The sequence below is a fragment of the Stenella coeruleoalba genome, assembly GCF_951394435.1.
Source record: "Stenella coeruleoalba genome assembly, chromosome: 14".
In the NCBI taxonomy this organism is placed as follows: Eukaryota; Metazoa; Chordata; class Mammalia; order Artiodactyla; family Delphinidae; genus Stenella; species Stenella coeruleoalba.
In genome coordinates this window covers 49,333,340-49,360,921 of record NC_137160.1, presented here as the reverse complement: position 1 = coordinate 49,360,921, position 27,582 = coordinate 49,333,340, and the positions used below count along the sequence as shown (strand labels likewise).

At 42.0% G+C, this 27,582-nt stretch overlaps 1 protein-coding gene across 12 annotated transcripts in view; it reads right to left on the bottom strand.

Moving 5' to 3' along the window:
- The window catches only part of OSBPL1A (oxysterol binding protein like 1A), a 210,464-nt gene extending 189,904 nt beyond the window's left edge, over nt 1-20,560 (bottom strand). For 2 of the 12 annotated variants that reach the window (XM_079942353.1, XM_079942367.1), the window contains exons 1-4: nt 8,652-9,464; nt 8,368-8,490; nt 2,070-2,155; nt 1,135-1,209 (exon numbers count right to left, since the gene is read on the bottom strand). In XM_079942353.1, the coding sequence (XP_079798479.1) occupies nt 1,135-1,209; nt 2,070-2,155; nt 8,368-8,490; nt 8,652-8,664 (297 nt within the window). In that variant the 5' untranslated portion in view covers nt 8,665-9,464. Of the gene's footprint in view, nt 1-1,134; nt 1,277-2,069; nt 2,156-8,367; nt 8,491-8,651; nt 9,465-9,557; nt 10,454-11,422; nt 11,600-18,110; nt 18,132-20,325 lie in introns of those variants that run through there. The other 10 variants (XM_079942360.1, XM_079942361.1, XM_079942363.1 and 7 more) reach the window with 10 other exon arrangements.
- Between the last annotated feature and the right edge of the window lie 7,022 nt (nt 20,561-27,582).

Sequence of the window (27,582 nt, the reverse complement as noted above, 5' to 3'; positions counted from 1 at the left end):
CAATATCAAAACTTAATTACAGGGAATTCCCTGGCAGTCCAGCGGTTAAGACTCTGTCTGCACTCCCAATGCAGGGGGCCCAGGTTTGACCCCTGGTCAGGGAACTAGATCCCGCATGCTGCAACTAAAGGTCCCGCACACTGCAGTGAAGATACCTCATGTGGCAATGAAGACACTGCACGTGGCAACAAAGACACTGCACATGGCAGTGGAGACACTGCATGTGGCAACGAAGACCCAGAGCAGCCAAATAAATAAATATTATTTTAAAAATTAATTACAAAGTAATGTAATAAGACAGTGTGGTATTGGTGCAAGGATAAAATACAGATCAAAAGAAGAGAACAGGAAGTCCAGAAATAAATCCTTACATTTATGGTCAACTGATTTCCAACAAAGGTGTCAAGGCAATACAATGGGGAAAGAATCTTTCTAATAAACAGTGAATAGATTAAAAAATGTGGTATATCCATACAATGGAATGTCATTCAGCCATAAAAAGAATTACTGATACATGCTACATCATGGATGAACCTTAACAAAATTATACTAAATTTAAAAATTCAGACACAAATGTTTGTATGATCCCATTTACAAGAAATTTCTAGAAAAAGCAAGTATCTAGAAACAGAAAGTAAATCAGCAGTAGCCTGAGTCTTGGCTAGAAGCAGGAAATGAATGCAAACAGGCATGAGGAAACTTTCTGGGGGAATGGAAATGTCCCAAAACTAGATTGTGGTTGTGGTCATACAACTGTGTAAATGTATAAAAAAAATCATTGAAATGTACACTTATACAGCAGGTGAGTTTCATGCAGTGTACATTATTCCCCAATAAAGCTGTTTTAAAAATAAAAAGAAGATGAAGAAGGTGCAGGAGTTCCCCATCCCTGGAGGACACAAGCATAGACTGAATGAGCTCCTATCAGGGACATGAGGGTAGAGTCTCCATGACCTTCGTACTTGACCTCACTGTCCATCACTAAGAGCGTGAGGTCTTTTAACCCAAAATGCTGGTTTATACATTTTTTGTGGCTTTTCGCAGTTGCTATTCCTAGGGTTATAAGGAGAAAACATTTGTGACTGCTCTTCCAAATATTTCACTTGCAAACATTGAACAGAGAATGTTTTTCACCTTTCGTCCTGTAAAGGCAGCCCGATGAAGTGGCGTGTCTCCCATGTCATTTAATACATTTACTTCTGCACCAGCCTAGTAAACATGAAAGCTTTAAGCATCTTCCACATATCAAGAAATATACAAAGGTGAAAACAGTTCCCTAAAAATATATTAAATATTTAAAAAATTAAAATAATTGTTAATAGACTGGTTGTCACTACTAAAAATAAGTTCAGTTCACAGTAAAACAGTAAGCTTATAGTAAAAATCTACCTGATAGGTAGAAAATAAAAAGCTACTTTTCTTTAAAAATCTATATACCCTTTGCTCTACTTTAGAAACACTCATATTGAAAAACAGGAGAACCGTCTCTGAATAAAATAGCACATTTTCTCCACCAATTTAATTTAATGAGTTTAAGGGAAAAAAAAGAAAAAGATGCCACCATTTAAATGGTGGAGGAGCTGGAGGTTTAAGGGCTGCCTTAGCTCATGGATTTCAGGTTTGGGGCCACCAGATCAATTTTAAGATGAAACCCAATTTCAGAAATATCAGTATGTGTGAAAAATTATTCATCACAGAATTGAGAAATATGAGTTCTTAAGTTACAGCGTGCTCATTAAGAGATTCTGACATTATTTTTTAATTACAAAGGATGTGCTTTGGTCATTTTTTTAACTATGTTCAGAAAACAACGTAGTATCTTCATTAATTCATATGTCCATTTTTGCAACTCTAAAAAGTCAATGATGTAAAAATCAAATGATTGAAAAAACAGAATTTCAATTAGTCAGGCTACCCTAGTTCATGTATTTAGCAAAGAACAATTACGTGATTAGCAACTGCTTTGAACAGGCCATTATGCATCATGGCCCAGACGGCTTTTCCAAGACGTTTATAATTTCCATAATAGCCATATTTTATTTATTTAAAAATTAAAGCCATACATATACCTTTAACAGATCCTGGACCACTTGTCTATGTCCAAAATAGCAGGCCAGATGAAGAGGTGTCCAGCCCAAATTAGACTTACTTCTTCCTAAAAAAAAAAAGGAAAGAGGTATTTTTAGATGTTACTGAGGTAACTGAACAATAAAATTAATTTCTCCTTAATACTCTGCTCCAACACATTGGCCGGTGGCTCCCTTTCACACTGCACTGCTGATGAGCGAGAGGCAGGAGACATGACACTGTAATACATGTTCTGAGCGAGATGGGTCAGAACTCAAAGGACACAGATTCTGCGGCCACCTTCCTAACTCGATGTCCTCACTCTTAACAGGGTGGAAGGAGACTTGATGGGGGTTACATTCAAACTGGTCTGCGGTTCTAAGGTGCCGAGCGAGTGTCTAACCACCCTGCCATCAGCAAACGAACACGTGGGTCTCTTGGCACAGCATTTCCTGAAAAGCACCTCTTGTTGAAAACCTGTCCCATGTCAGGAGAGTAGACAGAAAGGGGAACTGGGAACCAATCTTTCCTGCAGAGTTTAGCAAGCTGTCGGCGCTGCAGGCGGTGACTGAAAATGGAGCCTTGACTTCAGATAAAATCACAGGTAATGAGGATAAGTGTTACCAGCATGGGAGAGTCCAACTAGATAACGAGAACCCAAATTAAAAGCAACGAAATGTCAGATCCCAGCTGAGGAGAGGTATAAAACAACTGAGCGTGGTGAAAACGAGCTACATTAATTCAATTTAGGAAAAAAAATAGGGCATTATAGCTTAGAGCTGAGAGAGCTTCAGAAGATCTCCAAAATTCCAAATGAAGCTTGAGAGAATACAGCCTATGAAAGCCGCAAAAGCCCACCACCGCCCTAGAGGGTCTCTCGAAGCCCTGCAGCAGGGTGCCCGGCCCTCCCTGGGAGGAGGTGGAGGTTAACGGCTGCCCTCGGCTCCTGGATTTCAGGTTTGGGGCCAACAGAAAGCCCGCCACCAGCCTCAGTGTACCCAGAACAGGGCTCTAAGAGCTCCCAGAGGGACTGTCACCGCCAACAGTGTCCCTGTGACTGTTTGCCACTTACCAAACTCCCATAACTGTTCCCTCTCAAATGGGTGCCCTCTGGAACCCCTAATTCCACAGGCAATACGTCCTGGAGCCATGGTCTATTGCATGGAACATTTCTCTTTACCCTCTGTCCTTAACCTAGCTCTTCCTGATGACAATGATTCTCCTTTATCCCTCGGGGGGAGGCTCCCCCGTTCCCACACCCCCACTGGTCCTCACGGCACAGAGCCACGTGAATTCCCACGTCAAAACCCAACGTGGTCTCTGGCCAATGACCTCTCTCGTGTTACAACCCCTCCTCTGAGGCTTCTGACATTAAGCACCGCTACCCACCCTGCAAATGCTTTCTCTGCCGCCATCTACCGGCCTCCAGTGGCTCACCCCTCACCAGTTAACTCTGGGCAGCAGTCTTTCTCCTTGCGGCAAATCCTGCCACCATCCTAGGGGTGACTACTATGAGCCAGTATCCTGGTGTCTCCGATTCTCAGCTTCCCTCACTTCCCCGCAAACCTGGCCTCTGCTCCACGTCGGGTACCCAACCCCAGGGCCAGAGTCTGGATGTCATCATCACGTCTGAACTCAGGAACACAGAAAGCCCACTTTCCCACAGAGTGCACACTTTCCCACTTCCTCACACAGGCAAACCCCCAGACTTGCTCTTCAACTGAACTGACCCTCCAGTTCTTTAATCGCTTTCCCTCTATGTAAATATCCCCACCATCTTCACTTCCTTCGGTAAATCCAGCATATATTTCTTGGTCCCTCACTTCAACATTTCTTTGCCAATATCGTCAATATCCTATCTTTGTCACAGCAGCCTAGAAAAACCCCAAAGCCTGATAAACACACTAGCTCAATTTTTTCTATAACCACACCCAGGTTGCTAACAGTGGTGGAAGAAAAACAACAAAACCTTGTGGATTCATGGCTCCATAAAGTCAGGATCTCATACTTCAGCAAAGCCTTCACTGCTGCCCGGCAATCCTTTCCACACTGCCGTGCAGGTGTCCCTCCTATGTTCCAGCACAGGTATTTCAATCCTCACCACTCCCCTCAAGCCTCTTACCCAGACACCTGCCTCTTAGCAAATGATCTGATCTCTTAGCTTCACAAAGAAAAGAGAAGATTTCATAGGATTCCCTGGGCTTCCTGGCACCGAATCCACCCCATACCTCTACCCACAGACGCCCATCCTTCCTCCTGAGGCCTCAGAATCATCACACTTCCTGGATCCTGGATCCCATGCCCCCCTGCTTCCCAAGTACTCCTTTTCCTCATCTTCAACCTCTCCCTCTTTAGTTGGGAATAGGAAGGAGCAGGTGAGGATTTGCGTCTCGTCCACCTAACAAGCAAAAGCACCCAACCCCCCCTCTCTGGTCCCGGGCGCCCTCCATCCCTTGTCCTTCTCACTCTCCTCCGCCCCCCCCCCCCCCGGTCTTCACGCTTCCCACCTTGCGTTCCCTCCCATCAGCTACCCACCCACTGCAGACCAGGTTCATTTCCCACCGCGTCACTAAAACTGTCCTCAACTTTTACCAATACATGGTGTCACTGGATCCTAGGGGCACTTTTCAGCAGCCAGCGTACCGCGTCACTGGACGGCATCTGACAGCCCAGGTCAAGAGCCTCCACAGCTCTGCACTTCTTCCCAGGGCTCTGTGGAAACTCCACTTTCTCTGATTAGCCTTCATTACTAGAATCTCCAATAAGGACACCTCTTGGCCCCTTCTCACTGCTTTGTTTATAGGCTCTTCGCTTCAAAATCCATATTTCCATTTCCAACTCTCTACTATTCACCTCCATTTGGACGATACAAGAATACCTTATGCTCAGGAAGTACAAAGCTGAATTCACTTACCTTACACATACACATGTACACAGAAAAAACACCTGTTCCCCCTCCCACATCGTTTTCACAATGAACTGCCCCATTATTCACCTCCCTTCTCAAGTCAGAAATAAGCACCACTCTTGTCTGCCTTTCTCCTTTTCACCCCTGCCCAATTTAATCAGTCCTATCAATTCTACCTCCTAAATGTTAACGATACCTACTTTTCACCATTCCCATTGCTTCTACTCCCATTTAACCACAACAGTCTCCTCTGAGTTGCTGCTTCTGAACGGGTCTTCTAGTGCTTCCACATGGGATTCTGAATCAAGAAGTCAAAATTTACAGAATCCTAAATAATTCTTAAAATACTCCAAATACCAGTAAAAATGTTTAAAAAAAAACAAGGGCCATACTCTACAAGTTCTTGATAATCTTTAATAATTAAAATCTACTTTTTAATTTCACTTTGGTAAATAATGTAGCAGAGATACTTTCCGCATCAATAAATCAGTATCTACATAAAAAATAAGCAAATACATGAGCTATTAAGTCACGAAATAAAAATGCTCCAAATATCCTTTATACTCTTTACAAATTATGGACATCCAAAATTTTTTATCAATAAGAAATATCAAGTTTAGAAATATTTACAGAAAACCGTACCCTATACTGAATATTAAACACTGGGAAACACCAGCAGATGTTATGGGTAATACTCAAGTAATTTCCCATGCAGACCTTCCAGCAAAGCAACAGGACAGCACTACACAAAATCATGTGTTGAGGGCTTCCCTGCTGGCACAGTGGTTGAGAGTCCGCCTGCCGATGCAGGGGATACGGGTTCGTGCCCCAGTCTGGGAAGATCCCACATGCCGCGGAGCGGCTGGGCCCGTGAGCCATGGCCGCTGGGCCTGCGTGTCCGGAGCCTGTGCTCCGCAACGGGAGAGGCCACAACAGTGAGAGGCCCGCCTACCACAAAAAAAAAAAAAAAAAATCACGTGTTCATGTTGCCGATATAAGCTCTTATTTTGCTTTCAAAAACTTATCTTTTAGATCACTCATAGAAATTTATACAAAGCATGCTATGCGTATAAACATATTAGTATTTATTTCATTTGCAAGAATGTCTCACCATTAGCAACAGACGGGACCATGAACACACACTCGTAACGGCAACAGCTACAAGCCAAACTACCCAATTAGCTCTTCCTTTGTGCCCCTAGCCTAGAAGTGTTGACCTTAACCTTCAAATGCACGTCAGTGCTTCTCTCTCCCCCTTAAACTTGACATTAGTGGATTCCTCCCAACCAGTAACATCTCTATGTTGATTGTTGAGCTTTAATTCTTGCAGAAGAATTATACTACACTTTACCATTTTCTCAATTTCTCAGGGTTTGGAAAAACAAAATGAGATAGAAAAGAAAACCAAGAAATGCCAGGCACAGTGATTCCCACATGGAGACACTCACACCCCCAGCCCCAGCCCTCCCCACTCACTTCTGTTGGGTGAACTCACATCACCTGATTACGTTGTTCCTCTACATAAACCCTTCAAACTGCCCTTCAGACAAGTCTGACTGACAGGTATAATGAGGGTGAAATTTTGAAAAAGCAGTAACATCTGTCTCTCAGTTTTACATTTCCAAGTAGGTGACTCTCCGCTAACTAGCCTGAGGCAACCATGGGTGAGGGGGGGTGATTGGCAGAAAGTAAAGGGTTGCTGAAGATCATCAAACCAGGCATGTTTCTGGCATTCAAAACAGAACCCCAAGGTAAAGATTAAGAACCAGGTTTCTATTGAAGGATGAGAAGGATTTTTAGAATTCCTTTAGCATTCCAAGAACCGACTCAGACTATAATTTCTGGACAACTCAGAGCGTGGTTTCTTCACTGCTACGAAGGTAATACTCCTTCCACACGGAGGGTGAGGCCATGAAGTTTGCTGCTCTATGACAGGAGGAGAATGTGACACAGCAGAACAAAATACCCGTCAGTGACAGAGGGCTGTGGGAGAGGTAAAGACGTAAAACGGGGCATGTGGCTCCTGATTCTAAGCCCGGAGAGTGAGATAAGTCGTGAGTGAGAACAGGCAGTGGCATGTAGGACGCTAGGAAAAGGTCCCCTACCAGGCCACCTAGCCTAGCACCAACCTGCACGATGGCCACGTCACAGTAAACTCAGTAGCGCAGGCAGCGGGAAGGCCAAATGTTGGCTACCTAGAGCTGCTCCGAGCCCCCATGGGTCACTCAACACCCCCAAGGCCACACCCACAGGTGCGTGGCCGAGGTGAACCAGCGAGCCTAGGCCACGTGCCAGAGGGAGACATGAGAGGTTCAGGGTGACACAAAGCCAACAAGAGCCAGGATGAGACTCCCAACACAGCCAAGGAGCACCACCTGTGCTTATGAAAAACCTGCATTTGACTCTGAGTTTTACTTCAGCTACAGATGCTTCAGGGGCACTAGGAAGACAGGTTACCGAGGAACCAAAGGCCGTCCACACAGAACAAGGCTCGCCTTTACATTCACAGGCCACCTCAGGCGAGACGGGGAGGACACAGGTGAGAGGCTCTGGGAGGCCAATCATTTATCAAAAGAGCTACTGAAATGGAGGGACCCAAAGACTTATATTTAGTCCTCCAAACTCCCAAAATGAGAAGGCGCTTGTTGAAATATCAGAGCCGATTTAGAAAATAAAGCCTATTTCTCTGCACCCCCGAGTTTAATATACTTGTAACCTTGCTACACAAGGCACATTGTGATTTGGCTGCTACCTACCCACCTAGCCTTATCCCTCACCCCTCCTGCCTGCAAAAGCCCTTGCCATCTGGGCTGCTTCTCACCTCAGGACCTTGGCATATGACGTTTCTTCTGCCTTGACCCCCTTTCTTCTCTATTTTTACCTGGTTAAGTCTACGTACTCTTCATATATCACCTTAGAATAATTTCCTCCAAGAAGCTAATCCTTCGAGTTCCAGTTACATACTTCTTATATGTTCCCTAACACCCTGCACTTCATAGCTTCCATATTCTGTACATATTGTGCAATGCAGACTAGTTTGAGCTAGTAATCTACTAATCTCAGTGAGGGTAGGATCCTGTCTGACAATATTTCTAAGGTACTTCACACGCTTCACCTACAACGTCTTCGAGAAAAAGAAATTATCATAGCATGCATCCTGTGGACTCGGGGGTCACCCTTGTAGTTCATAAGGTTTAGGACCCATGACAATATTAAGACTGGATCTCAATTTCTCTGACTTAGAGGGGAGGAGGAGAGTACCCACTCTTATGGGGGTTCTTCCTAGGATAAGAGATGAAAATTTATTTCAAGTTCAGAAAGATTAGTGCTAAATAAATGATAAAGTAGTGCATACTCATAAGAAAAAGCTAAAAAATCCATTCAAAGGTTACCTTTGCAGTTAATGTCAGCAGTTACTTCATTCCTTTCCATGGTTTCCAATAACTGTCTTACTTCTTCAGCGTTGCCGTTTCTGGCATGATGGAGGAGCTGTTGCTCTGCTTCTGTGCTCATTTCTAGATTTAAAAAATAATAACATTGCTATTATGGAAGAACATATATTAGCTTTTGGATATTATCTAACAGATAAAAGGGAAAAAAATCATCTTCATTCTGCAGCTAATAAGATAGACACAAGAACTGATTAAATGAATCAGCTGCAGGGCCAAAACTTGACCTTGAGACTCCATGCCCTTTGTATTATTACTGAAGAAGTGCACTGGACATCTGGGCAAGTTTCTTACTCTCTCAAAGCTTCCGTTTCCTCACCTGCAAAATACAATCAACCTCATGACCTGTTTTAAGACTGTGTCTATGAAAGGTATTTTGTAAATAGTTATTAGTACAACATCAATAACCAGATATAAAGTTAAAATACGGCAATTCAGCAGTTTGTATAGAAATATCATAAGGCTGAAATGTAAATTAACACAATGCGAGAAACTTGTGAGAAAATAAATTACAGATAAGGATCCTGGAGCTACGATACTTACAAATAAACTCTCATATTTTCTTCCCAAGCCTCAAGCCAACTATAAAGGACTACAACCAAATTTAAAGCACTGATGTCAAAACGTTATGAACAGCAATTCCCAGAAAAAATACAAATTTCTTTCATACTAATAATCAGTTAGATGCAAATAAATCAAACACAATGATATTTTTTTGCCTACCTGATTAGCAAAGATAAAAAAATTAAACACACAAAATGCTGGAATTAACAGAAAATGTGCACTCCAGTAAACTGCTAATAATATTATGCGTATTATATATTATAATAACATTCACACAATCCTTCATATGTTGCAGAGGGAGAGGCAACAATTTGACAAGATGAAATAATTTCAAAATACACAGAGGGTTCCAGGAGACAGCCAAGTAACAAATACCAGGGATCTGTCTCCCCACCTACACAACAACTGCACTGGCCAACTCTGTCTGATGTAACTAACAATTCTTTGGAACTCTGGAACCTCCAGAAGGCTTGCAACTGCCAGGGAAGACTTGGAAGCTAAATGTGGGTAAATTTCAGCTCTTAGGGGTAGCAGCTCCCTACCCCCACCTCCAGCCACTCAGCAGGCACCTGTGCATGTGCTTCTGGAGCAGCTTGCTGGAGCCCACCATCAGCAAAAAGGACCCTGTCCTCCAAATACTGGGGAGGCCGGCTCTGATCACTGATCGCTGCTTCTGACCACAGAAATGCAGACAAAGAAGTGGGCAGCCATTGTTGTTGCACCGGCAGCCTTGCTGCAAGCCTCTCCGGTGGCCTGGACTGCCAGAGGATTTAAAGGGCCAGCAACCTTTTTCCCCCCTCTTCTTTTTTTGTTTTCCCGCTTAAATTTCCCCTTAATTTCTCTCTTTTAAAGACTAGGACATTCACAAACAACTGCATATATGGGGAAAATTACAATGTGACTGTTCATGCCCACCAAAGTCTCGAAAAAGACATGAGACAACCTTAAGTTTAGGCTGGCCCTCAGCAGAAAGGCAGTCTACAACAATCAAAAAGAAACAAACAAAAAATGACAAAAAATTAGCAAACCCCGAGGAAGAGGAGTATTTGATTTCTAGAGTTACTACATTAGATTCAAATGTCCAGTTTTCAGCAGCCAAAAAAAAAAAAAAAAATCACAAGGCATATAAAGAAAACAGGAAAGCAGGGCCCCTTCAAAGGAAAAAAATAAATCAACAGAAACTGTCCCTGAAAAAGGACTGATGGCAGATATTCTAGACAAAGACTTCAAAAAATGTCTTAAAAATGCTCAAAGAACTAAATGAATATATGAAAAAAGTCAAGAAAATGTATGAACAAACTTAAAATAAAGAGATAGAAAGCCTAGGGAATTCCCTGGTGGTCCAGTGGTTAGGACTCCATGCTTTCACTGCCCAGGGCTCAGGTTTAATCCCTGGTTGGGGAACTAAGATCCCAAAAGTGCACGGTATGCCCTCCAAAAAAAAAAAGATAATGCATGGCTAGATTGCATATGATTTCTTAGACTGTAAATGTCTATATTTTCTTGAATTTCAGAAGGCAATTTTTTTAATAACAATTTTTCCCCTGAATTTTGTTCAGACAGAACAATGGTGAAAGTATTCTTTAGCTGTGGGTGGAGAAAATAAGAGATGTCCTAAGAGAATAAAAGCCTAAAAGGAAACCAAAAAGAAATTTTGCAGCTGGAAAGTACAATAACTGAAATGAAAAATTCACTTGAGGGATTCAAAAGCAGATTTGAGCAGGCAGAAGAGTCAGTGAACTTGAAGATAGGACAATAGAAATATCATTTTCCTGCTTTTTTTTTTTTTTTTTTGCAGTACGCAGGCCTCTCACTGTTGTGGCCTCTCCCGTTGCAGAGCACAGGCTCCGGATGCACAGGCTCAGCGGCCATGGCTCACGGGCCCAGCCGCTCCATGGCATGTGGGATCTTCCCGGACCGGGGCAGGAACCTGTGTCCCCTGCATCAGCAGGCGGACTCTCAACCACTGCGCCACCAGGGAAGCCCCCTTTTCCTGCTTTTTAAGAATGAATCAAAGAACATTTGAAGTAAGTATCTTCAGAACATACTAGAAATTGCTTATTATTACCTTGGGTTCTCACTACATTGGGTTTACAGAAAAAAAAAATTTTTTTTAAGTTTTTCAACTTCTGTAAAATAAATATGAAGAGGGTAAAATTAAATCTATTATCTACTTAAACAGTTCATTATAATATATTAACCACGACAGCTGCTCATTAGTGCTGCAATTGGAATTAAGAGTTATTCAAAGGTTTGCTGAGTACCCATCAATGACAGAGACTGCTACAGGCACTGGAGGTATGATGATGGACAATACAGTCCCTGTCCCCCAGACAGGGCAAACATGCACACAATCATACCAAATGTGCCAAGTACAGTAATGAACAAGGGACAGTGGCTGTACAGAGGACAAAGGGAATGATTAGCCCTTTACCTGCATTAGTATGGGAAGGAATCACAGAGAAAGTGAAATTTAAGCAGGGACTTGAAAAATGAGGTCACCAAGACCAGCAGGATGAAGAAGGTTTCGAACCCTGATGGACAACTGTTACACCAGAAACAATCTTGGTTGAAGATGTGATTCCATTTGGTCGTGGTGAGTTTGAGATTCCTGTGGGAAACAGAGAGGGAGATGTCCAATAAGCAATCAGCTAATACCAGCCTGAGCAAAAGAAAGTTTAGGCTTGGGCTTCCCTGGTGGCGCAGTGGTTGAGAGTCCACCTGCCGATGCAGGGGACATGGGTTCATGCCCCAGTCCGGGAAGATCCCACATGCGGCGGAGCGGCTGGGCCCGTAAGCCATGGCCGCTGAGCCTGCGCGTCCGGAGCCTGTGCTCCGCAACGGGAGAGGCCACAGCAGTGAGGGGCCCGCGTACCACAAAAAAAAAAAAAAAAAAAAAAGAAAGAAAAAGAAAGTTTAGGCTAGAATTAAAATGGGGGAAGTTATCAGCACGTCAGTAGTCATTAAAATCATAGGGGTAAATAAGACCTCTTACTGGGAGAAGACCAACACTGAAGGTGAAGGCGGCCAGTCACTATGATCCAGCAAGAAAGGTCTAAGCACGGACAGGGGGACAGGAGAGGGCGATAGCACTGAAACCAAGAGGCGAGAGTGTTTCAAGAGGTTGGATAGGTGTGAAATGTCAAAGGAAGAGCAAGGACAAGGCCTGAAAATGCCGACTGGTTTGGCAGCTAGGCCACTGATGAGCTCAAGAATACTTTAAGTAGAAACGACAGAGGCAAACAGTGTGGGTAAATTGAGAGTGAAAGTGGGATGATGGGGAGAGAGTACAGCAGATTCCTTGAAAGCAACTCTGTTTTGAAGGGCTGGGGATAGCTTCAGTTTTCGGATATTAGATACCTGGGCACGTTCGTAGGTTGTGGGGCAAGAGCCAGAAGAGAAGAAAAGCTTGAAGGACAGGAGAAAGGAGGGAAGAGAGATGAAAAAAAGATCCTAGAGGAGCCTGAAGTAGGTGGATGAAAAGCCCAAGAAAGGATCAGCCTTGAAAAGAGGCAGCACCACACTAAGGCTGGGGGCAGGGCAGAGGGTAGTTAAGGGCCGGTGGGGAGCTGAGTAGAGCTCCGTCCTGTCTGATGCTGCCAATTTCCTACGAAGATAAACAGATTCTTAGATATCTTCATAGGCAAGAGGAGTCTTACTATGAGACAGGATGGGGAGGGGGGCATGGAGGGGAGAGGTAACAGAGGTAAATAGGTTGTTTGAAAATTAAAAAGGGTACAAGGCCAGTTAAATTTCACCGAGACAGAAAATTAAAACTCTTGTTGTTCTATGCCTAAATTCCATGTGTGTTCATTTTAACACAGGCACCTGTCTGATTAAAAAATATTCTTAAAACAATTCATTCTCTCCTTTTTAAAGCAATTTCCCACCACATCCATTAAAACTAGCTACTCTACCTACAGGCTGAGCAGACTCTAAAGGTTTGCCAACTGTAACACCTGGGACTTAGTCAAATAAGCAAGACCTTGAGGGTAAATTCCAAAATGCAAACAGGCATTTTCAACACTTTTCCTTTATAAACTTCTATTACTTTAGAAAGGAGTGGTAGGAGTTGCGGGGTGGGCTGACACTTCCCCCATCTCCCTTTAGAAACAATTTTGTAAAATCATATATACATTTAGAACGTACTTCCATAAACAAATTACTTTATGTTAGGAGCAGAAAACAGTAAAAACACAATTTTATAACAAAATAATTTCCTAGTGGCTCTAACACCCAGTCAAAATAGCACAACTCCAAAAATACCTGTAATTTAAAGACCAAGCAAACTTCTTAAAATGATAGCTGTACTACAGTAAAACAAAATGATCATTCTGTTCCTTTCAGCTATGCTGCAAAGAAACTCAGAAGATGTTCCAAACCAAGACTTAAAAACATTGTTTTTTCTTCATCCAAGAACCATTATAACTAAAAGTCCACTGCCGTCTATGCAGACCTGAAGATTCATAATTTGATACATCAATAGTACCCAAAACTTTATTCCTCAGGTCAGCATCTAGGTGGCCAGCTTGGGCTAGGAAGGTAGCCAGCTTGGGCTAGGAAGGTGCCCAACATGACATCCACAAGAAGCTGCAGTTTCCCCATCACCTCCAGGGCCAACAACACTTTCCCTATCTCTACTATCACAGTGTTACTATCCATAAACCCTTAGGGCTTCCCTGGTGGCGCAGTGGTTGAGAGTCCGCGATGCAGGGGACACGGGTTCATGTCCCGGTCCGGGAAGATCCAACATGCCGCGGAGCGGCTGGGCACGTGAGGCATGGCCGCTGAGCCTGCGCGTCCGGAGCCTGCGCTCCGCAACGGGAGAGGCCACAACAGTGAGAGGCCCGCGTACCGCAAAAAAAAAAAAATAAAGTAAAATAAAAAAAAAAAACCCTTAAATGAGCGCTGACCACGGTCCAGGCATTGTTCTAAACTTTGGTGACACACTAATGAATAAAAGCAGGCCTTACATTAGGATAAGTTATGTTTTATGTTATTATATATTTTTAACATATATATTTATGTGTTTATATTTATATATATGTTTTATATATATACACACACACATTTTTTTTTTTTTTTTGGCCATGCTACACAGCTTGCAGGATCTTAGTTCCCTAACCAGGGACTGAACCGGGGCCACGGGAAGTGAAAGTGCAGAGTCCTAACCACTGGACCACCAGGGAATTCCCAGTAACTTATGTTATACAGAAGTCAACTGTACAAAAAAATTACTATCCACATTTCTCAAGAGGTCTGACTTGCCATCTCCACTCCCAACCTCCACTAGATCCCCTTTATAAAACCTTCACAGCACCTTATTTTTGCCACAAATGTCAGTCTGTAGGTGCACATATGGTCATTTCTTTGGCTCTCCCTACACTACACTGTAAACTTAATGAGAAAAAGGGTCCCACATTTCTTATGTGTCCCCACTATATCCCTAGTACCCAGCAAGGTGCCTAGAACAGAGCAGGCAACCAAATATTAATTAAATGGACAGATGGATGAACGTGGAATTAGTTTTTCAAGAACAAAGCAATACCGATAGGAAGGCCTAAGAGTAACATGTTCATTTTAAGTGGTACACCTTTAACCAGTGATCAAAAAATGAAGTTTTTTTTCCTTATATGCCACAGGAAATGAATTAAGATCATACCAAAAATCATACCTTTTTAAAATATACACTCCAGGATTATTGAGGATTATCACTGCTTCTTTGATACATCTCTAATTTATAAGTAATTTGTGGTTAACAGTTAACTTTAGAAAAAATACAAAAATCAAAGAATTCAATTATTGAACAGATGTTAAACTTTCTTTGGACTCATGAGAGCTTATTTCAAAATGCACTGTCTCTGATGTTTAAGCCAAAAGAAAGACAAGTAATCCCTTAATGTATCTTATGAGACTAGACTTGAGCCACATCCTATCAGCACATATAGTATTTTTCAGTATCTCTTTGTGGATGTTTTCAGCCACTCTTTTCACATTCACGCAATTCCAAACTCTGTTTTTAAGATTAATGAATGATTTTAATGGCCAAGAGAATGTTTTCGAGGAAATAACTAGTCAAAAACATTTTGAGCTTCAAAAACTAGGAGACTAGAGACTTTATGTTTTGCCTTATGTTTCCTCTCCTCCAAGGTCCACTGGGGAAGCCAAGCTTCTAATTCTAAATTATTTTGTGAAAAGTGAATTTCTGTTTTGTTGTTGTGTAAACACTGTATATTACCTAATTAAACTGGTCCCCACACTTGATAATCCATGCCACTAAATCCCCATTCACTACAGTGGATAAATTCTGTGGCCCTAACAACTCTGAAATCTTGGCAGAGACCCTGAAACTTGTAGCTTAAAGGGCAATCAACATTCAATTCCGTCAGAGGTCTACTATTTTACAAGTTGAACTGCTACTTTTCTTTACTATTTCTACAGAATCAAAGTAGAAAATTCCTAGAGAAATCAAAGACAGTGAAGTTCAACAATCAGAGCTAATTCCTGAGTATCAGACACTCAGAATATTAAATGATGTGTCCTTTAACAGAGTTCTTAAAGATGTTTGAAGAGTTAAAATTCAAAGACCTCCAGGCTAACTTTATTCGATCATACATACAGCAATATTTAACTGGACATTATAAAACATCAGGAAAGTATGGTGAATCCTCAAAAACTTAAACACAGAATTACCATATGATCCAGCAATTTCACTTCCGAGTATATACCCAAAAGAATTTAAAGAAGGAACTGCTGAAAGAGATATCTGCACATTCATGATCACAGGAGCATTCTTCACAAGAGCCAAGAGGTGGAAGCAGCCCAAGTGTCCACTGGTGGATGAATGGATGAGCAAAATGTATATACATACAACGGACTATTGTTCAGCCTTAAAAAGGAATGAAATTCTGAAACGTGACACAATCATGAACCCTGAACACATCATGCTAAGTGAAATAAGCCAGACACAAAAGGACAAATACATGACTCCACTAATATAAGATACTTGGAGTAGACAAGTTCACGCAACCAAAAAGTAGAATGGTGGTTATTAAAAGCTGGGAGAGGAGAAAATGGGGAGTTAGTGCTTAATAGACACCTAGTTTCAGTTTGGGATGATGAGAAAGTTCTAGAGATGGATAGTGGTGATGGCTACTGCAAAGTATACTTAAAAATGGTTAAAAACATATGTTATATGTATTTTACCACAATTTTTTTTAAAAATGAGAGGGTTCAGTCGTTAAGACTTCACACCTCCACTGCAAGGAGCGTGGGTTCAATCCCTGGTCAGGGAACTAAGATCCCACATGTCGCGCAGTGCAGCCCAAAAATTTAAAAAAAAAAAAAAAAAAAGGAAGTATCTGAAATTTGGCTCTAACAATTGAGAAACAGCTTTTGTACTATTAACAGAGCCAAAGGAAGCTAATTATTTCAAAACTTGTTATGACTGTATGTTGTGATGATTTTTAAAATTCTCAGATACTGATTTTATGCTTGCTAATACATTATTAAAATAATATTTGAAATATACTGTGTACTAGGGATTTGAATAGTGAGAAAAATTAAGTATTTATGAATACATATATTTTACAAACTAAGTCTTTAAAACAAAAAAACCTCTAGTGTGCTCAGCACTGCATTCCGAAGTACACTAGTTAGCTGCTTAATGGCGCTGTCTTCTTCCAATATTTTTCCTGCCAATATTGTATTTTTAATATAAGGAAAATATTAAAAAATTAAAGTGACTATGTTAAAACATGGCGATAGAAATAGTTTTGCTCTCAATCTTATTAGTTCCTAGAAAGCAATCATAAAGTTTTTTTATGTGATCATATATTCCTCAGTGTATGTATGTGTGTATATACCTATCTGTACATAGGCATATACAAATATGTATATATAGAACTATGACATTTGTGATAACACAAATAATTAAATGCGTTTTTTTCTTGGTTTAGAAATTTAGCTTTGGTAGATAGATTCCTATTTAAGCTAAGACTGATTTTAGAGATGAAGAAACTGAAAAGCACAAAGATAAAGTTGATTGCCAAGGGTATGGCTTTAATAGCCACAACCAGAATCTACAACTTCGTATCGAGGGATGAAATATTATTAATGCTGTATATTTATAAAACTCAATTCAGCCTCTAAAATTAAAGGTCTCTGATCCTAGTTATTGTTCCTGTATGAGCACTGAGGAAGCTGAATCTGAATTATAGCTTAATCCCCTCATTTTAAGAAGATTTACTGACTGAAATGAGACATCCAAAATATGGCCATTTAAGGAAAATGACAGCAAATTTTAAAGTCTATTTTAGGAAGCACTTGCCTTTTTTAAAAATATGAAATTAAATTAAAAATCACTTAATTTTTAATTCAGTGAAACTTTTTCTCTAACTTCAACAGGACCCTGTGTCCTGATAAATGACATCACCTCTTTTGCAGGAGAAACGATAGACACCTGGTTATAATTGTAATATGTCTTACTAGGGTTTGTAAGCCATTGAAATCAATGTAAAATGCCTATACCAAATTATTTACTTTATATTCGACTTATTTACATTACTGTCTCTTATTCATTACGTACCCACACTGACTTGGATGCCATACAGGTATAAGAAAAGAACAAGCCTACTTGCTGCCTATTTATTTATTATTTTACCTTTATTTAGTCGAAAATGTAAATGTTTAACAAAACTATTGAAAACGAAATAAGCTTCATGGCCTTGCTTTATGAAATTGTTTAAACCTTAGGTTGCTATACATTTTATCTGCTTCACAAACAAGAACTAACCCTCAGACGCAGCCCTGATTTCAATTTGAACTTTGTAGATTCTACTGTTAATAAATAGTTAATAAAAACTACTGTTAATAAATAGTTAATAAAAACTATTACCTATTGTTTCAAAACAGGTTTGGCCCATAGAAGCAAACGGCAGAGAAGTCCACAAATAAGATAAATACAGTTTTAGATAATAATACCAACCAGGAGGCTGATCAACTGTTACCTTCCAAGGAAAAAATTCCTTAAATTTTACATAAAATGTATTTAAATGTTTCCCATTTTATTTCACATTTGAAAATTATCTTCCAAGCTTAATGAAACGTGTAATAATACTGACCAGTTATCCACCATACGGCCAGAAGTTTCTCTTTAAAGGAAAACTTTAAACAACAAAGTAAAAAAGTGGTTACTTTCCACTGTCACATGATAGGAAACTGTACAGTTAAAGACCACTTTCACTGTATAGTACAGTAATTTCCTATTTGCTGGCTGATGAATACAACTCAGAAAAAGTTAGTGACCTAGTATATCCTCTTTAGGCATTAAAAAGTATTTCTTATACCTGCCCACCTTATTAGTGGATGAGGTCAGGTAAGAGGGAAAAAACCCAACATTTCTAGGGATCAAGAACATCCTGTAAGATACTTGTATGACATTATGATCATCAATATATTCTGTACAGAATGCAAGAATCTTTTCTGACACGTCATTAACAAATCCTGGTGAGATTGGTATCAGCTGGTGGCTATACTGCTAACACCTGCCCTCTTCCTAGGAACTGGAATTTACAAATCAATAAAGTTCTAATTACCACCAGACTTGGCTTAACCACTTCAAATTTCTTACACGTGCTTGCTCTATCCTCCATATGTTATGAGTTAGGCTGATTTCCACTTTCTGTTGACTACTTTTCTCAGTGAATACACATAATGTACAAAAGCTCAGCTCCTAGCAATAGCAAGAGGTAAGAAACTGTCAAAGTGTCAAGTCTGAGGTATTATAATGATAGATATGTCTAAGTAAAATAAAGCCACGTGAAGAAAAAATTTGTTAAATAGACACTGCACCATGTTATCACACAAAAGAAATTGGCTGTATTTTTCTACCTAGTTGCTGGTTCTAAACAAGTATCATTTCCCTTTGCTTTGGGGGAAGAGTGGGAAAGCAATTTTCACAGAAATAACGTCTAGCTGCTCTGAATTACAGGTGTTAAGTGCTGTGCAAATAATACCTGCAAGGCTGAGCAGCCTCCAGAGACAAGGATTAGCCAGTCCCCCCCCCCCAAATTTCTGCTGATGAACAAGGAGATATTTAGCAAGTGTGATCTGATAAACAGACCCTGGCAAAACCCTACACTGATACACAACAACTGCTCCAGATAAATCTACTCAACTTTCAGCAGTTAACTCCTATTTTGCACATCAGTTTCTCAATGCTGGGAGAGTTGCTCGGCCTGAGAGAAAAGAAAAAGATAAATTTTAAAAGGTACGTTACTGACAGTTTTCTCCTCTCCCCCCACCCCTCCCCATAGATTGTTAGATAGAGCCCTTAGTTTAGAACCTGGGGATGAAAAAAGGTTGAATTTCATAACTATTCTGTAATTAATACAGAGACCTTTAAAATTTCAGCTGGCGAATTCAGAAAATACACCTAGGCACACCGGCTGCAAAAAATTCGTTGCCTCCGAGTCAGACCACGAACATTGCTAAGCCATCAAAACAAATCAAAGTATTCTCCAAATTCTGGGTCAAGAGGTGTATCCAGATGCATCAATTACAATACAACGGCTGAGATTTTCAAGGAAAACACATCACTGATTTTAAAGCTGATTTCATTATGTTATCAGCTATCCACAAAAGCCTAATCGCTAAATTTGCAACATTCAAACAGTCTAGTTTAAGTTAACATAGTCTGCCAACAGTTCAACTTCACAATACAATCTGCATAAAGCAAAGACTTTCACAATTGAAAACCAATATTAACTACATCAGGATAACTCTTTTCAACGCCTCCTGCCAATCAGCAGGGCCCCCGGGTAAATGAATCCTTGTTTCTCTTGTGCTGCTGCCATCTTTCACAGTTTCTGAATTCCTCTGATAGTCTTTCATGCTAGTAGAATGGAGCACGAGGTACACAGTGAGAATGCTCACGTGAACAGCTCGTGACTTCCACTGTGAATCAATCTTCTTCACGCCAGTAGGAAACTAAAAGTTAGAATGCACACATCCAAGTACCGAGAAAGCAAGCAGCTAATGACTTAGTAGGGAATGCATGTGGCACCAGGACGAAGTCCTAGCACCCAAAGTGGAAATGCAACAAATGCCAGCATCCTGCTGCTTGTACAACTAACTTCCTCGCAGAGTTGGAGCAGCCAGGGACTTCGTGGAAGCCTAGCTCTGGCTCAGAGCCCGGCATCTCCAGGCCACGACCCTGACCATCCTCGGAGACGCGCGGGAGACTCGGCCTCGCCCCCCACCACGCGCGGACAGACCTCCCCCACCACCAGGCAAAGGGGGAGACTGTTCGCAGGGGAACCGGCCTAGGAAACTGACCTACGCTGTCACCCAGGCTCCCAGAGCTCCCGGGGTGGGGACCACAACCGCAGGCTCCCCGTCTGCCCGCCTCACGCCCAGGAAGCGGCCATCACCTGGCTCGCACCTCCGGAAGACTCGCGGCCCCACGGAACGTCGGTCTCGGGGATCCCTGCGCTGGGAACCGGGTGGAGCGCAAGGACGCCAAGCACCACTCCGCGAAGCGGCGCCGCCCCTCCGCGCAGCCGGCCCCACGAGCGCGCGCGCGTCCGGATTATTTACGGCAGACCCGTGCGGCACGTGACCGGCGCGCGGGCCTAGGGGCGCGCTCGGCACCCGGCCCCGCCCCCGGCCTGGGACGTCCCGCCCTTAGCACGCCCCAGTCCCGCCCAGACTACCTAGGATGGTTCCAGGCTTTGCCAACCGCAGCCAGGAAGGGCAGAACCTTCGCCCTCCTCCCACCACGCCCCGACCCGAAAGATGGATGGACCCTACTTCGAAGCCGCGCCCCCGCAAGACAAAGCAAATGTGAATACTGGGTTACTGCTCTGGAAATTTGTTATTAAGCCAATACATCACGCAGCTGCCCAGATTTTTTCTTTTCTGTTTTGGTTACTACTTTACCCATGGGAACTTAACAGGCAGTGTAAATTAGCTGCACCTCTTTCTCTTTTCACATGTCAAAGAATGGTCTCTAAATGCTAACAGGTGTAAGCATGTTAAGATGTATATGAGTGAGGTATGCTTAAAGAGAGGTTTTACAAATTTTCCTTCACTTCCTCCCTCCATCAAATATCTTTCATAAAGAGTCCACCTCTTCAGACTTGCACAACAGGTCTAGCCAGAGCAGTTAACACATAGCCTATAATGTGAAGGTTCAAACTCTAGTGTAATTACACCCTTTTAAAAAATGCATAGCTGAAAAAGACAAAGGAAATTATGAGCATAGGGAAAAATTTTCAACTTTCTTGTATTTTCCAATGTATTTAATGAACATGTTCTTTTGTAATGAAAATTAATAGGTATCATTTTTCTTTTTTTTTAGGTATCATTTTTAAGGGACTGTAGATTTGCAGTCAAGTCTAGAAACATGTATTGAGAACCTATTACAGGCCGGTTGGTGATGCACTACGTGTGATACATGATGTGGCAGATCTCTTAGAATGTCTTTGGAGAACACAAGCAGCCTTGCTTATATATCCCAGCTTAGCATCATCTTTTATTAAGAAAAAAAGGGCACTTTAAGAGCACAATACTTCGACTGTAAATTGTGTGGTAACTAAGGCAGTCATATTTGCCTCACAAAGAAGAAACCTCAGAGCTTATTTTCTAAGGATACTGAATTATCTTCACAGCCAAAATAAAAATTGACTGCCAAAATAAAAATTGACTACCAAAATAATTTTCCACATGATTCCACAAAAGCCTTTATTCTCACTAACATGATTTAATTGCCTAAATTCACTACTCTCATTTTTTTCAATTCACTTTACTCTCTTCTTGAGTTTGTAAACGAAAACACATCCTAGCCAATAAGAGGATGAGAGTAACAGGAAGTAATCATCAAGACTACCAATAAAAGAAGTTCTGATCTTGGTAAGATCACTCATTGTACATATTTTTACAGAAATATCTTTGATATTTATATAAACAATCTTTAGGAAAAGTTATCTCTTTGGCATTTTTATTTCTGACTAGTACAGATAAAAACACAACAATTCTTATTGTAGAACAGTACTATCCAATGGACTTTCTGCAATGATGGATATGTTCCATAATTCTATCTTGTCCAATACAGTAGCCACCGGCCACATATGCCTACTGAGCTCTTGAAATTTGGCTAGTGTGATTAAAGATTTGAATTTTTAATTTTACTTAATTTTAATTTAAATAGCCACATGTGGCTAGCAGCTACCATAATGGATAGTGCTGTTCTAGAACAAGAAAGCAATTACTATATTGCCCCCAGGTGTGTCATACTCTATTTTGAGAAACGTGTGGCAGACACAGAACATCTGGAAACAATAACTATTTTCTCCAAACTGTTTTCTGAGCTTGTGAGGAGGTAGATATTTTAACTTTGCAGATGGAGCATGTTAAAGTTACTACGTCACTCTTACCTACAATGCATGTAAGTAGGAATAGAACTGGTAGGTCTGGATGAATAGAAAAGGGATTTGGGAGTAACTAACCCTTTGCCCTGCCATTCCCGGGCCTGCCTGACCCAGCTGAAAAGTTAACCAACTTCAGATCACAATATGCTTCAACAGAATTACCCATTGCCTGGATCCACCTAGGATTCTTTTTTTTTTTTTTTTCTGCGGTACGCGGGCCTCTCACTGTTGTGGCCTCTCCCGTTGCGGAGCACAGGCTCGGGATGCGCAGGCTCAGCGGCCATGGCTCACGTGCCCAGCCGCTCCACGGCATGTGGGATTTTCCCGGACCGGGGCACGAACCCGTGTCCCCTGCATCGGCAGGCGGACTCCCAACCACTGCGCCACCAGGGAAGCCCACCTAGGATTGTTTTGTTCACTTGTTTCGGGAAACTTAGGAGGCCACAACTACTACTGCCCATCCCACATCCCAGCGATCCCCTCCAGAATAGGATTCCCTCCAGATTACAGTACCCAATGTTTGTGTCCCTGCAGTTTTGTCTTAAGCCTGAAACACCCCACAATGCACTTCATGCACTGCATGTTTTAAAAACACTCCCCCCGGTGCCAGTGTGACTTTGAAGTGCTGCAGGAGCGCACTAAAGGCTTATTAAAAGGAGGATTTTATGAACTGAGACTTTGGGGAGGGCTTTGGGTAAATATTGCCTAGAATGCTGAAAAGTAGGTCAGATGTCATCGGGCAAATCCAAATAATTTGTTGAGTTGGAAATTAACCATCCCCTAAACCTACATATTAAGTGCTTTGAGTTATTATTAACCCAAGACCATCAAGGCTATGATGTCATTGTTTTTTATCTCTTAAAAGCTGTCTAAATTTTTTTTGTCATTTGTGCCATACACAGATTTAATAACTGAAATGAGTTGGTATATTTTCAGATACTAAATTATTTTTATCTAGACTTAATTCTGTGCCTGTCCTTCTTTTCCCAGATGTGTGACACACAGATGTCTAAGCAACTGCCTTCCACTAATGATTGATTTTGCTAGGTCCCCACACAAAAAGTTTAGGATGGTCCCCTCTATCTGTAGTTCCTTGATTGCTAGCAACAAGCAGTGACACTGGCTAACTTAAGCAAACAGGGAATATATTGCACAGAATCCAAAAAAATCTGAAAATCTGGCCCAGCAAGGACAGGACTAGGGCACTTCCAGGGATCTGGGTAGGGGGAACTAGTCTACAAGTTTTCCAGGTTGCTACCACTGGCAAAGAATAATTTCCATTTATTTTTGTTTTCCTATCCTTTTGTCTTCCCCCTTCAGAAGAGGCAAAATTGAGAGAGAGCCATACAGAGAAACAGACACCTTTTGGTGTACAGGGCAGGGTGCCTTGGCTGACAATCCCACAACACTAGAGTAAGTCCCCTACATACGAACGAGTTCCATTCTGAGAGCGTGTTCATAAGTCCAATTTATTCCTAAGTCCAGCAAAGTTAGCCTAAGTACCCAACTAACACAATCAGCTATATAGTACTGTACTGTGATGGGCTTATAATACTTTTCACACAAATAATACACAGAAAACAAACACAAAAATAAACATTTTTAATCATATACTACAGTACCTTGAAAAGTATGGTAGTACAGTACAACAGCTGGCATACAGGGGCTGGCATCAAGTGAACAGGCAAGAAGAGTTACTGAGTGGAGGAGGGAGAGGAGGTGGGAGATGGTAGAGCTGAAGGATGGTCAGCAATAGGAGACGGAGCGCAAGCTGCAATTTCAGTCACGCCTGATATTGATGGAATGCACATTCGCATCTTTGAAAGTTCTCAGCTTGAAGGTTTGTATGAGGGGACTTGCCTTCCACAGGAGAGGTAGTTCCCCACTGACGCACGCGAGCACACACACTCTAGCCAAGTCCAGTGCTATTACCAGAAGAAAGAGCAATGGATATGGGCAGCCACAATCACAAAAATGCCCATTATATTCTCTTTTTTGTTTTTCAATCAAACCCTTCCCTTTATAGCTTTTCTCGTAAGGCACGGGCTCCTTGGGCAATATTTCCAACTCCATCTTTAGCCCTTTGCTCTATTCATCATGAATATACCCCTGCTTTTCCATCCATAACTGTCTGGTCAAGCAATGTGCCTGACAATTACACTACCCCTTCTTGGAAGCCTCAGGAGGTCTGCCTTGCCCATAGTCGCCTAGTGAGGGCTTCCTTACGCAGCCTATGATTCTTGGCTCAGTGGAAGGCGCAGGGCTGGGACCTAACCGAACGGAACGTTTTTATCAGGCTTACCAAAGGCCCGTAGATATGCTCTGCCCAACAGAAAAGATCTCTCCTGGGTACTATTAAACCATCTAGATTCTCTCTGGGTCCATTTGCCTGTGAAGAATACGAAGTACAGTGTTTAGCCAGGGTAGACGCAGAAAAACAGAGAGAGGGAAGTGAAGGCAGAGAGAAAGTGGAAACCATGGGCTGGCAAGGAGAGCAGAAAAGAGGTGATTGGGAATAGCTGAAGCAAGAGCAGAGAGAATGAGACGTGGAGTGTGGAAACACTAGTGTAGGGAGCAAAGGGTGAGGCTCCTGGCTGAGAAGGCACTAACTGCTGGCTGCAGCTATATCTTCAACCACCTGTCAGAGTAGCACAGATGTTTCTGCTTTCATCTATCTACATTGTTGCAATACATTCCTACACTTTGTACTGCAAACAAAGTGATGTAGCCTGATGTAACATCGCTTTGATGTTAACCTGAGTGTTTCTCTGTTCCTTGACCCAGAGAGAGACTCACACCATGACGACCCCTTTCTTGCTCTCAGCTCTCTCGTTCTTCAAATCTCTAACAAACAACCCTGTCAATACCGCCTTTCTTTTCAACAGCTACCCCTCCCTTTAAGGTCTCTACAGCTCTTTGCTCTTGGGAAACTTCTACAACACATCTCTTTTCCAGATTCCCCCTAACCTACATTGCCCATTCCTGAGTAACCACCTGTCAACACCTGATACAGCCAGCTCAAGGGCCCCACTCTCTCTGTGAGTTACCATAGCATGTGACATTAGTCCACTTACTGAAGTCACAGAGATCGAAGAGACGGGATTTGACGGGCCAGTCTGAGGCCTGCATTGGAAGTATGGATTCCAGACTCCTGGATCTTAGATCTGGAAGAGTCAGCAGAAACCATCAAGCCCAACTTCACACCTAAAGCCAGATTGTCCTCAACCACATTCTGAAGGGGTATTTGCCCAGCCCGAGAACCTCCTGGAACCGGCAGATAACTGCCTCACAGTGTAGCTCAACCACTTCCCCTGACTGCATTATTACTGTTAGAAGTTCCTCTTACAGAGGCAAATGCTAGCTCCACACAGCTCTCACCTGTTAGCCAATATAAAGCTGAACAGAACAAACTGAATTAGCCTTTCACAGGCCATTCTTCTAAAAAGTTAAAGAAAACTAGTGTGAGCTGCCCTGATTTTTCTTTCCCGGGCTTACATTCCCAGATGCTCCAACCTGTGCTCATGCTCCAGCTGGCCGAGGCATTGACACAGTTTGTACTTTTATCTCTTAAACTTTAGCACCCAGGATTAAGCAAATCACATCTGCTTCTATAAAGCTAAAGAGTGTAGAGAAATCTTAGTCCTAGTCTATCAACTTTGCTAAACTAAACTTTGCCTTTTTTCCATCCTTATTATCTTGACCTCTCCACTGCCCTCTGGTGGTGGCTAATTTTTTCTCAAGTGATAGAGAATTGGAGAGAAAAGAGATTGGTGAAAGGAGGAAGGTAATGCAGCAAAAAAAAAAGAAGTGATTACACTTATATACAAATTCTTGGCCTCATTAAATTTATAATATAATTCTGGAGGCAAATTATACAGTGAAAATTAACAAGAAAGAAAAGCCATAATAACACCTAAAACTGACAAATAAAATAAATTCTAAAAGATTTGGGAAGATGAGATCAGCGAGGACTAGAATAGAGAAGATGTACAGAAGTGCTGGCATTTACGCGTAGCCTCAGCTTTAGATCGGAGACACCAGGAAATGGGAAATGAGTACCTTCAACATAGTAAGCTTGAGAGATGCAGCAAGAAACTGAAGACGTGAGAGTATATTGGGGGCAAGAGTTCAGGGCTAGAGATTTATGAATCACCCACAAATATCCATAACATTGCAGGATTACCAACAGAAAGAAGATTGGATGACGGGTAAGGACTTACCAGAGCAGAGAGAATCTGTCATCCATCCATGTCCTCCTTAGTAAGTAAATACATAATAACTTAGTAATTGACATGATTTTGTGAGTGGATACATGTGCAAGGCACTGTTTTAGGCTGAGAGAAAAAAAGATGACTCTGGTAACAGCCTTGCCTTCAGGAATTTAAGAACTTAGTAAATGCAGATGAGGCAATGTAAGACGTGTACATCAGCAGGTATATTAAGAGATAGAAAACAGTAAGAACCATAAGTAAAATTCAGACAAAGGAGGAATAAGAGGAAGAAAGTTTTGTTTTCGAGCTGGGGCTATCAGTGAATACTTTACAGGAAAGATGGCTTTTAAAGTTAAGCCATTAAGATGGATAGGATTTGACAGTGTGGAAATGGTTGGGGAAACGACGTGTTAAGCAGATGAGACGTGAGCAAAACTGGCTAAGAGGAGGTGGGTGACATAAAGCTAGCACAGGGCCTTACACGGTGTAGACCACACTGTAAATTCATGAAACTAAACACTGACTGGATTCTCAGCACTGCCCAACAACCCTCTGTCCTGAGCGGAAGCTGCAGGGGCAGGTAGTGGAAGGAGGCTTTGAGAGAGACAAGCGGAGGTGAAAGAGGGTTGAGAGCTCAGAGGTGAGGTCTGGACTAGAGAGCTACATTTGCGACCATCCGTGTGGAGGGGACGTGAAGCCATGAGCATTGCAGGAGATGGCCTAGGGAGAAAGAACAGAGCAAGAAGATGAGGGGCCAGGACTGAGCTGTTTCCTGCTCTTCACCGCACTTTCTCTTCAAATTCCTCACCCCACCAGCTCCCTGGAACACCCTCAGCAGATGACTTTGCCTCCTACTTTACCAAGGACACAAAAACCATTAGTTGAGAACCCCGCAAACTTCTGACCACCTAACCAGCAGGCTTACCTGCACCCTTCTTACTTTTCCTCTTCTG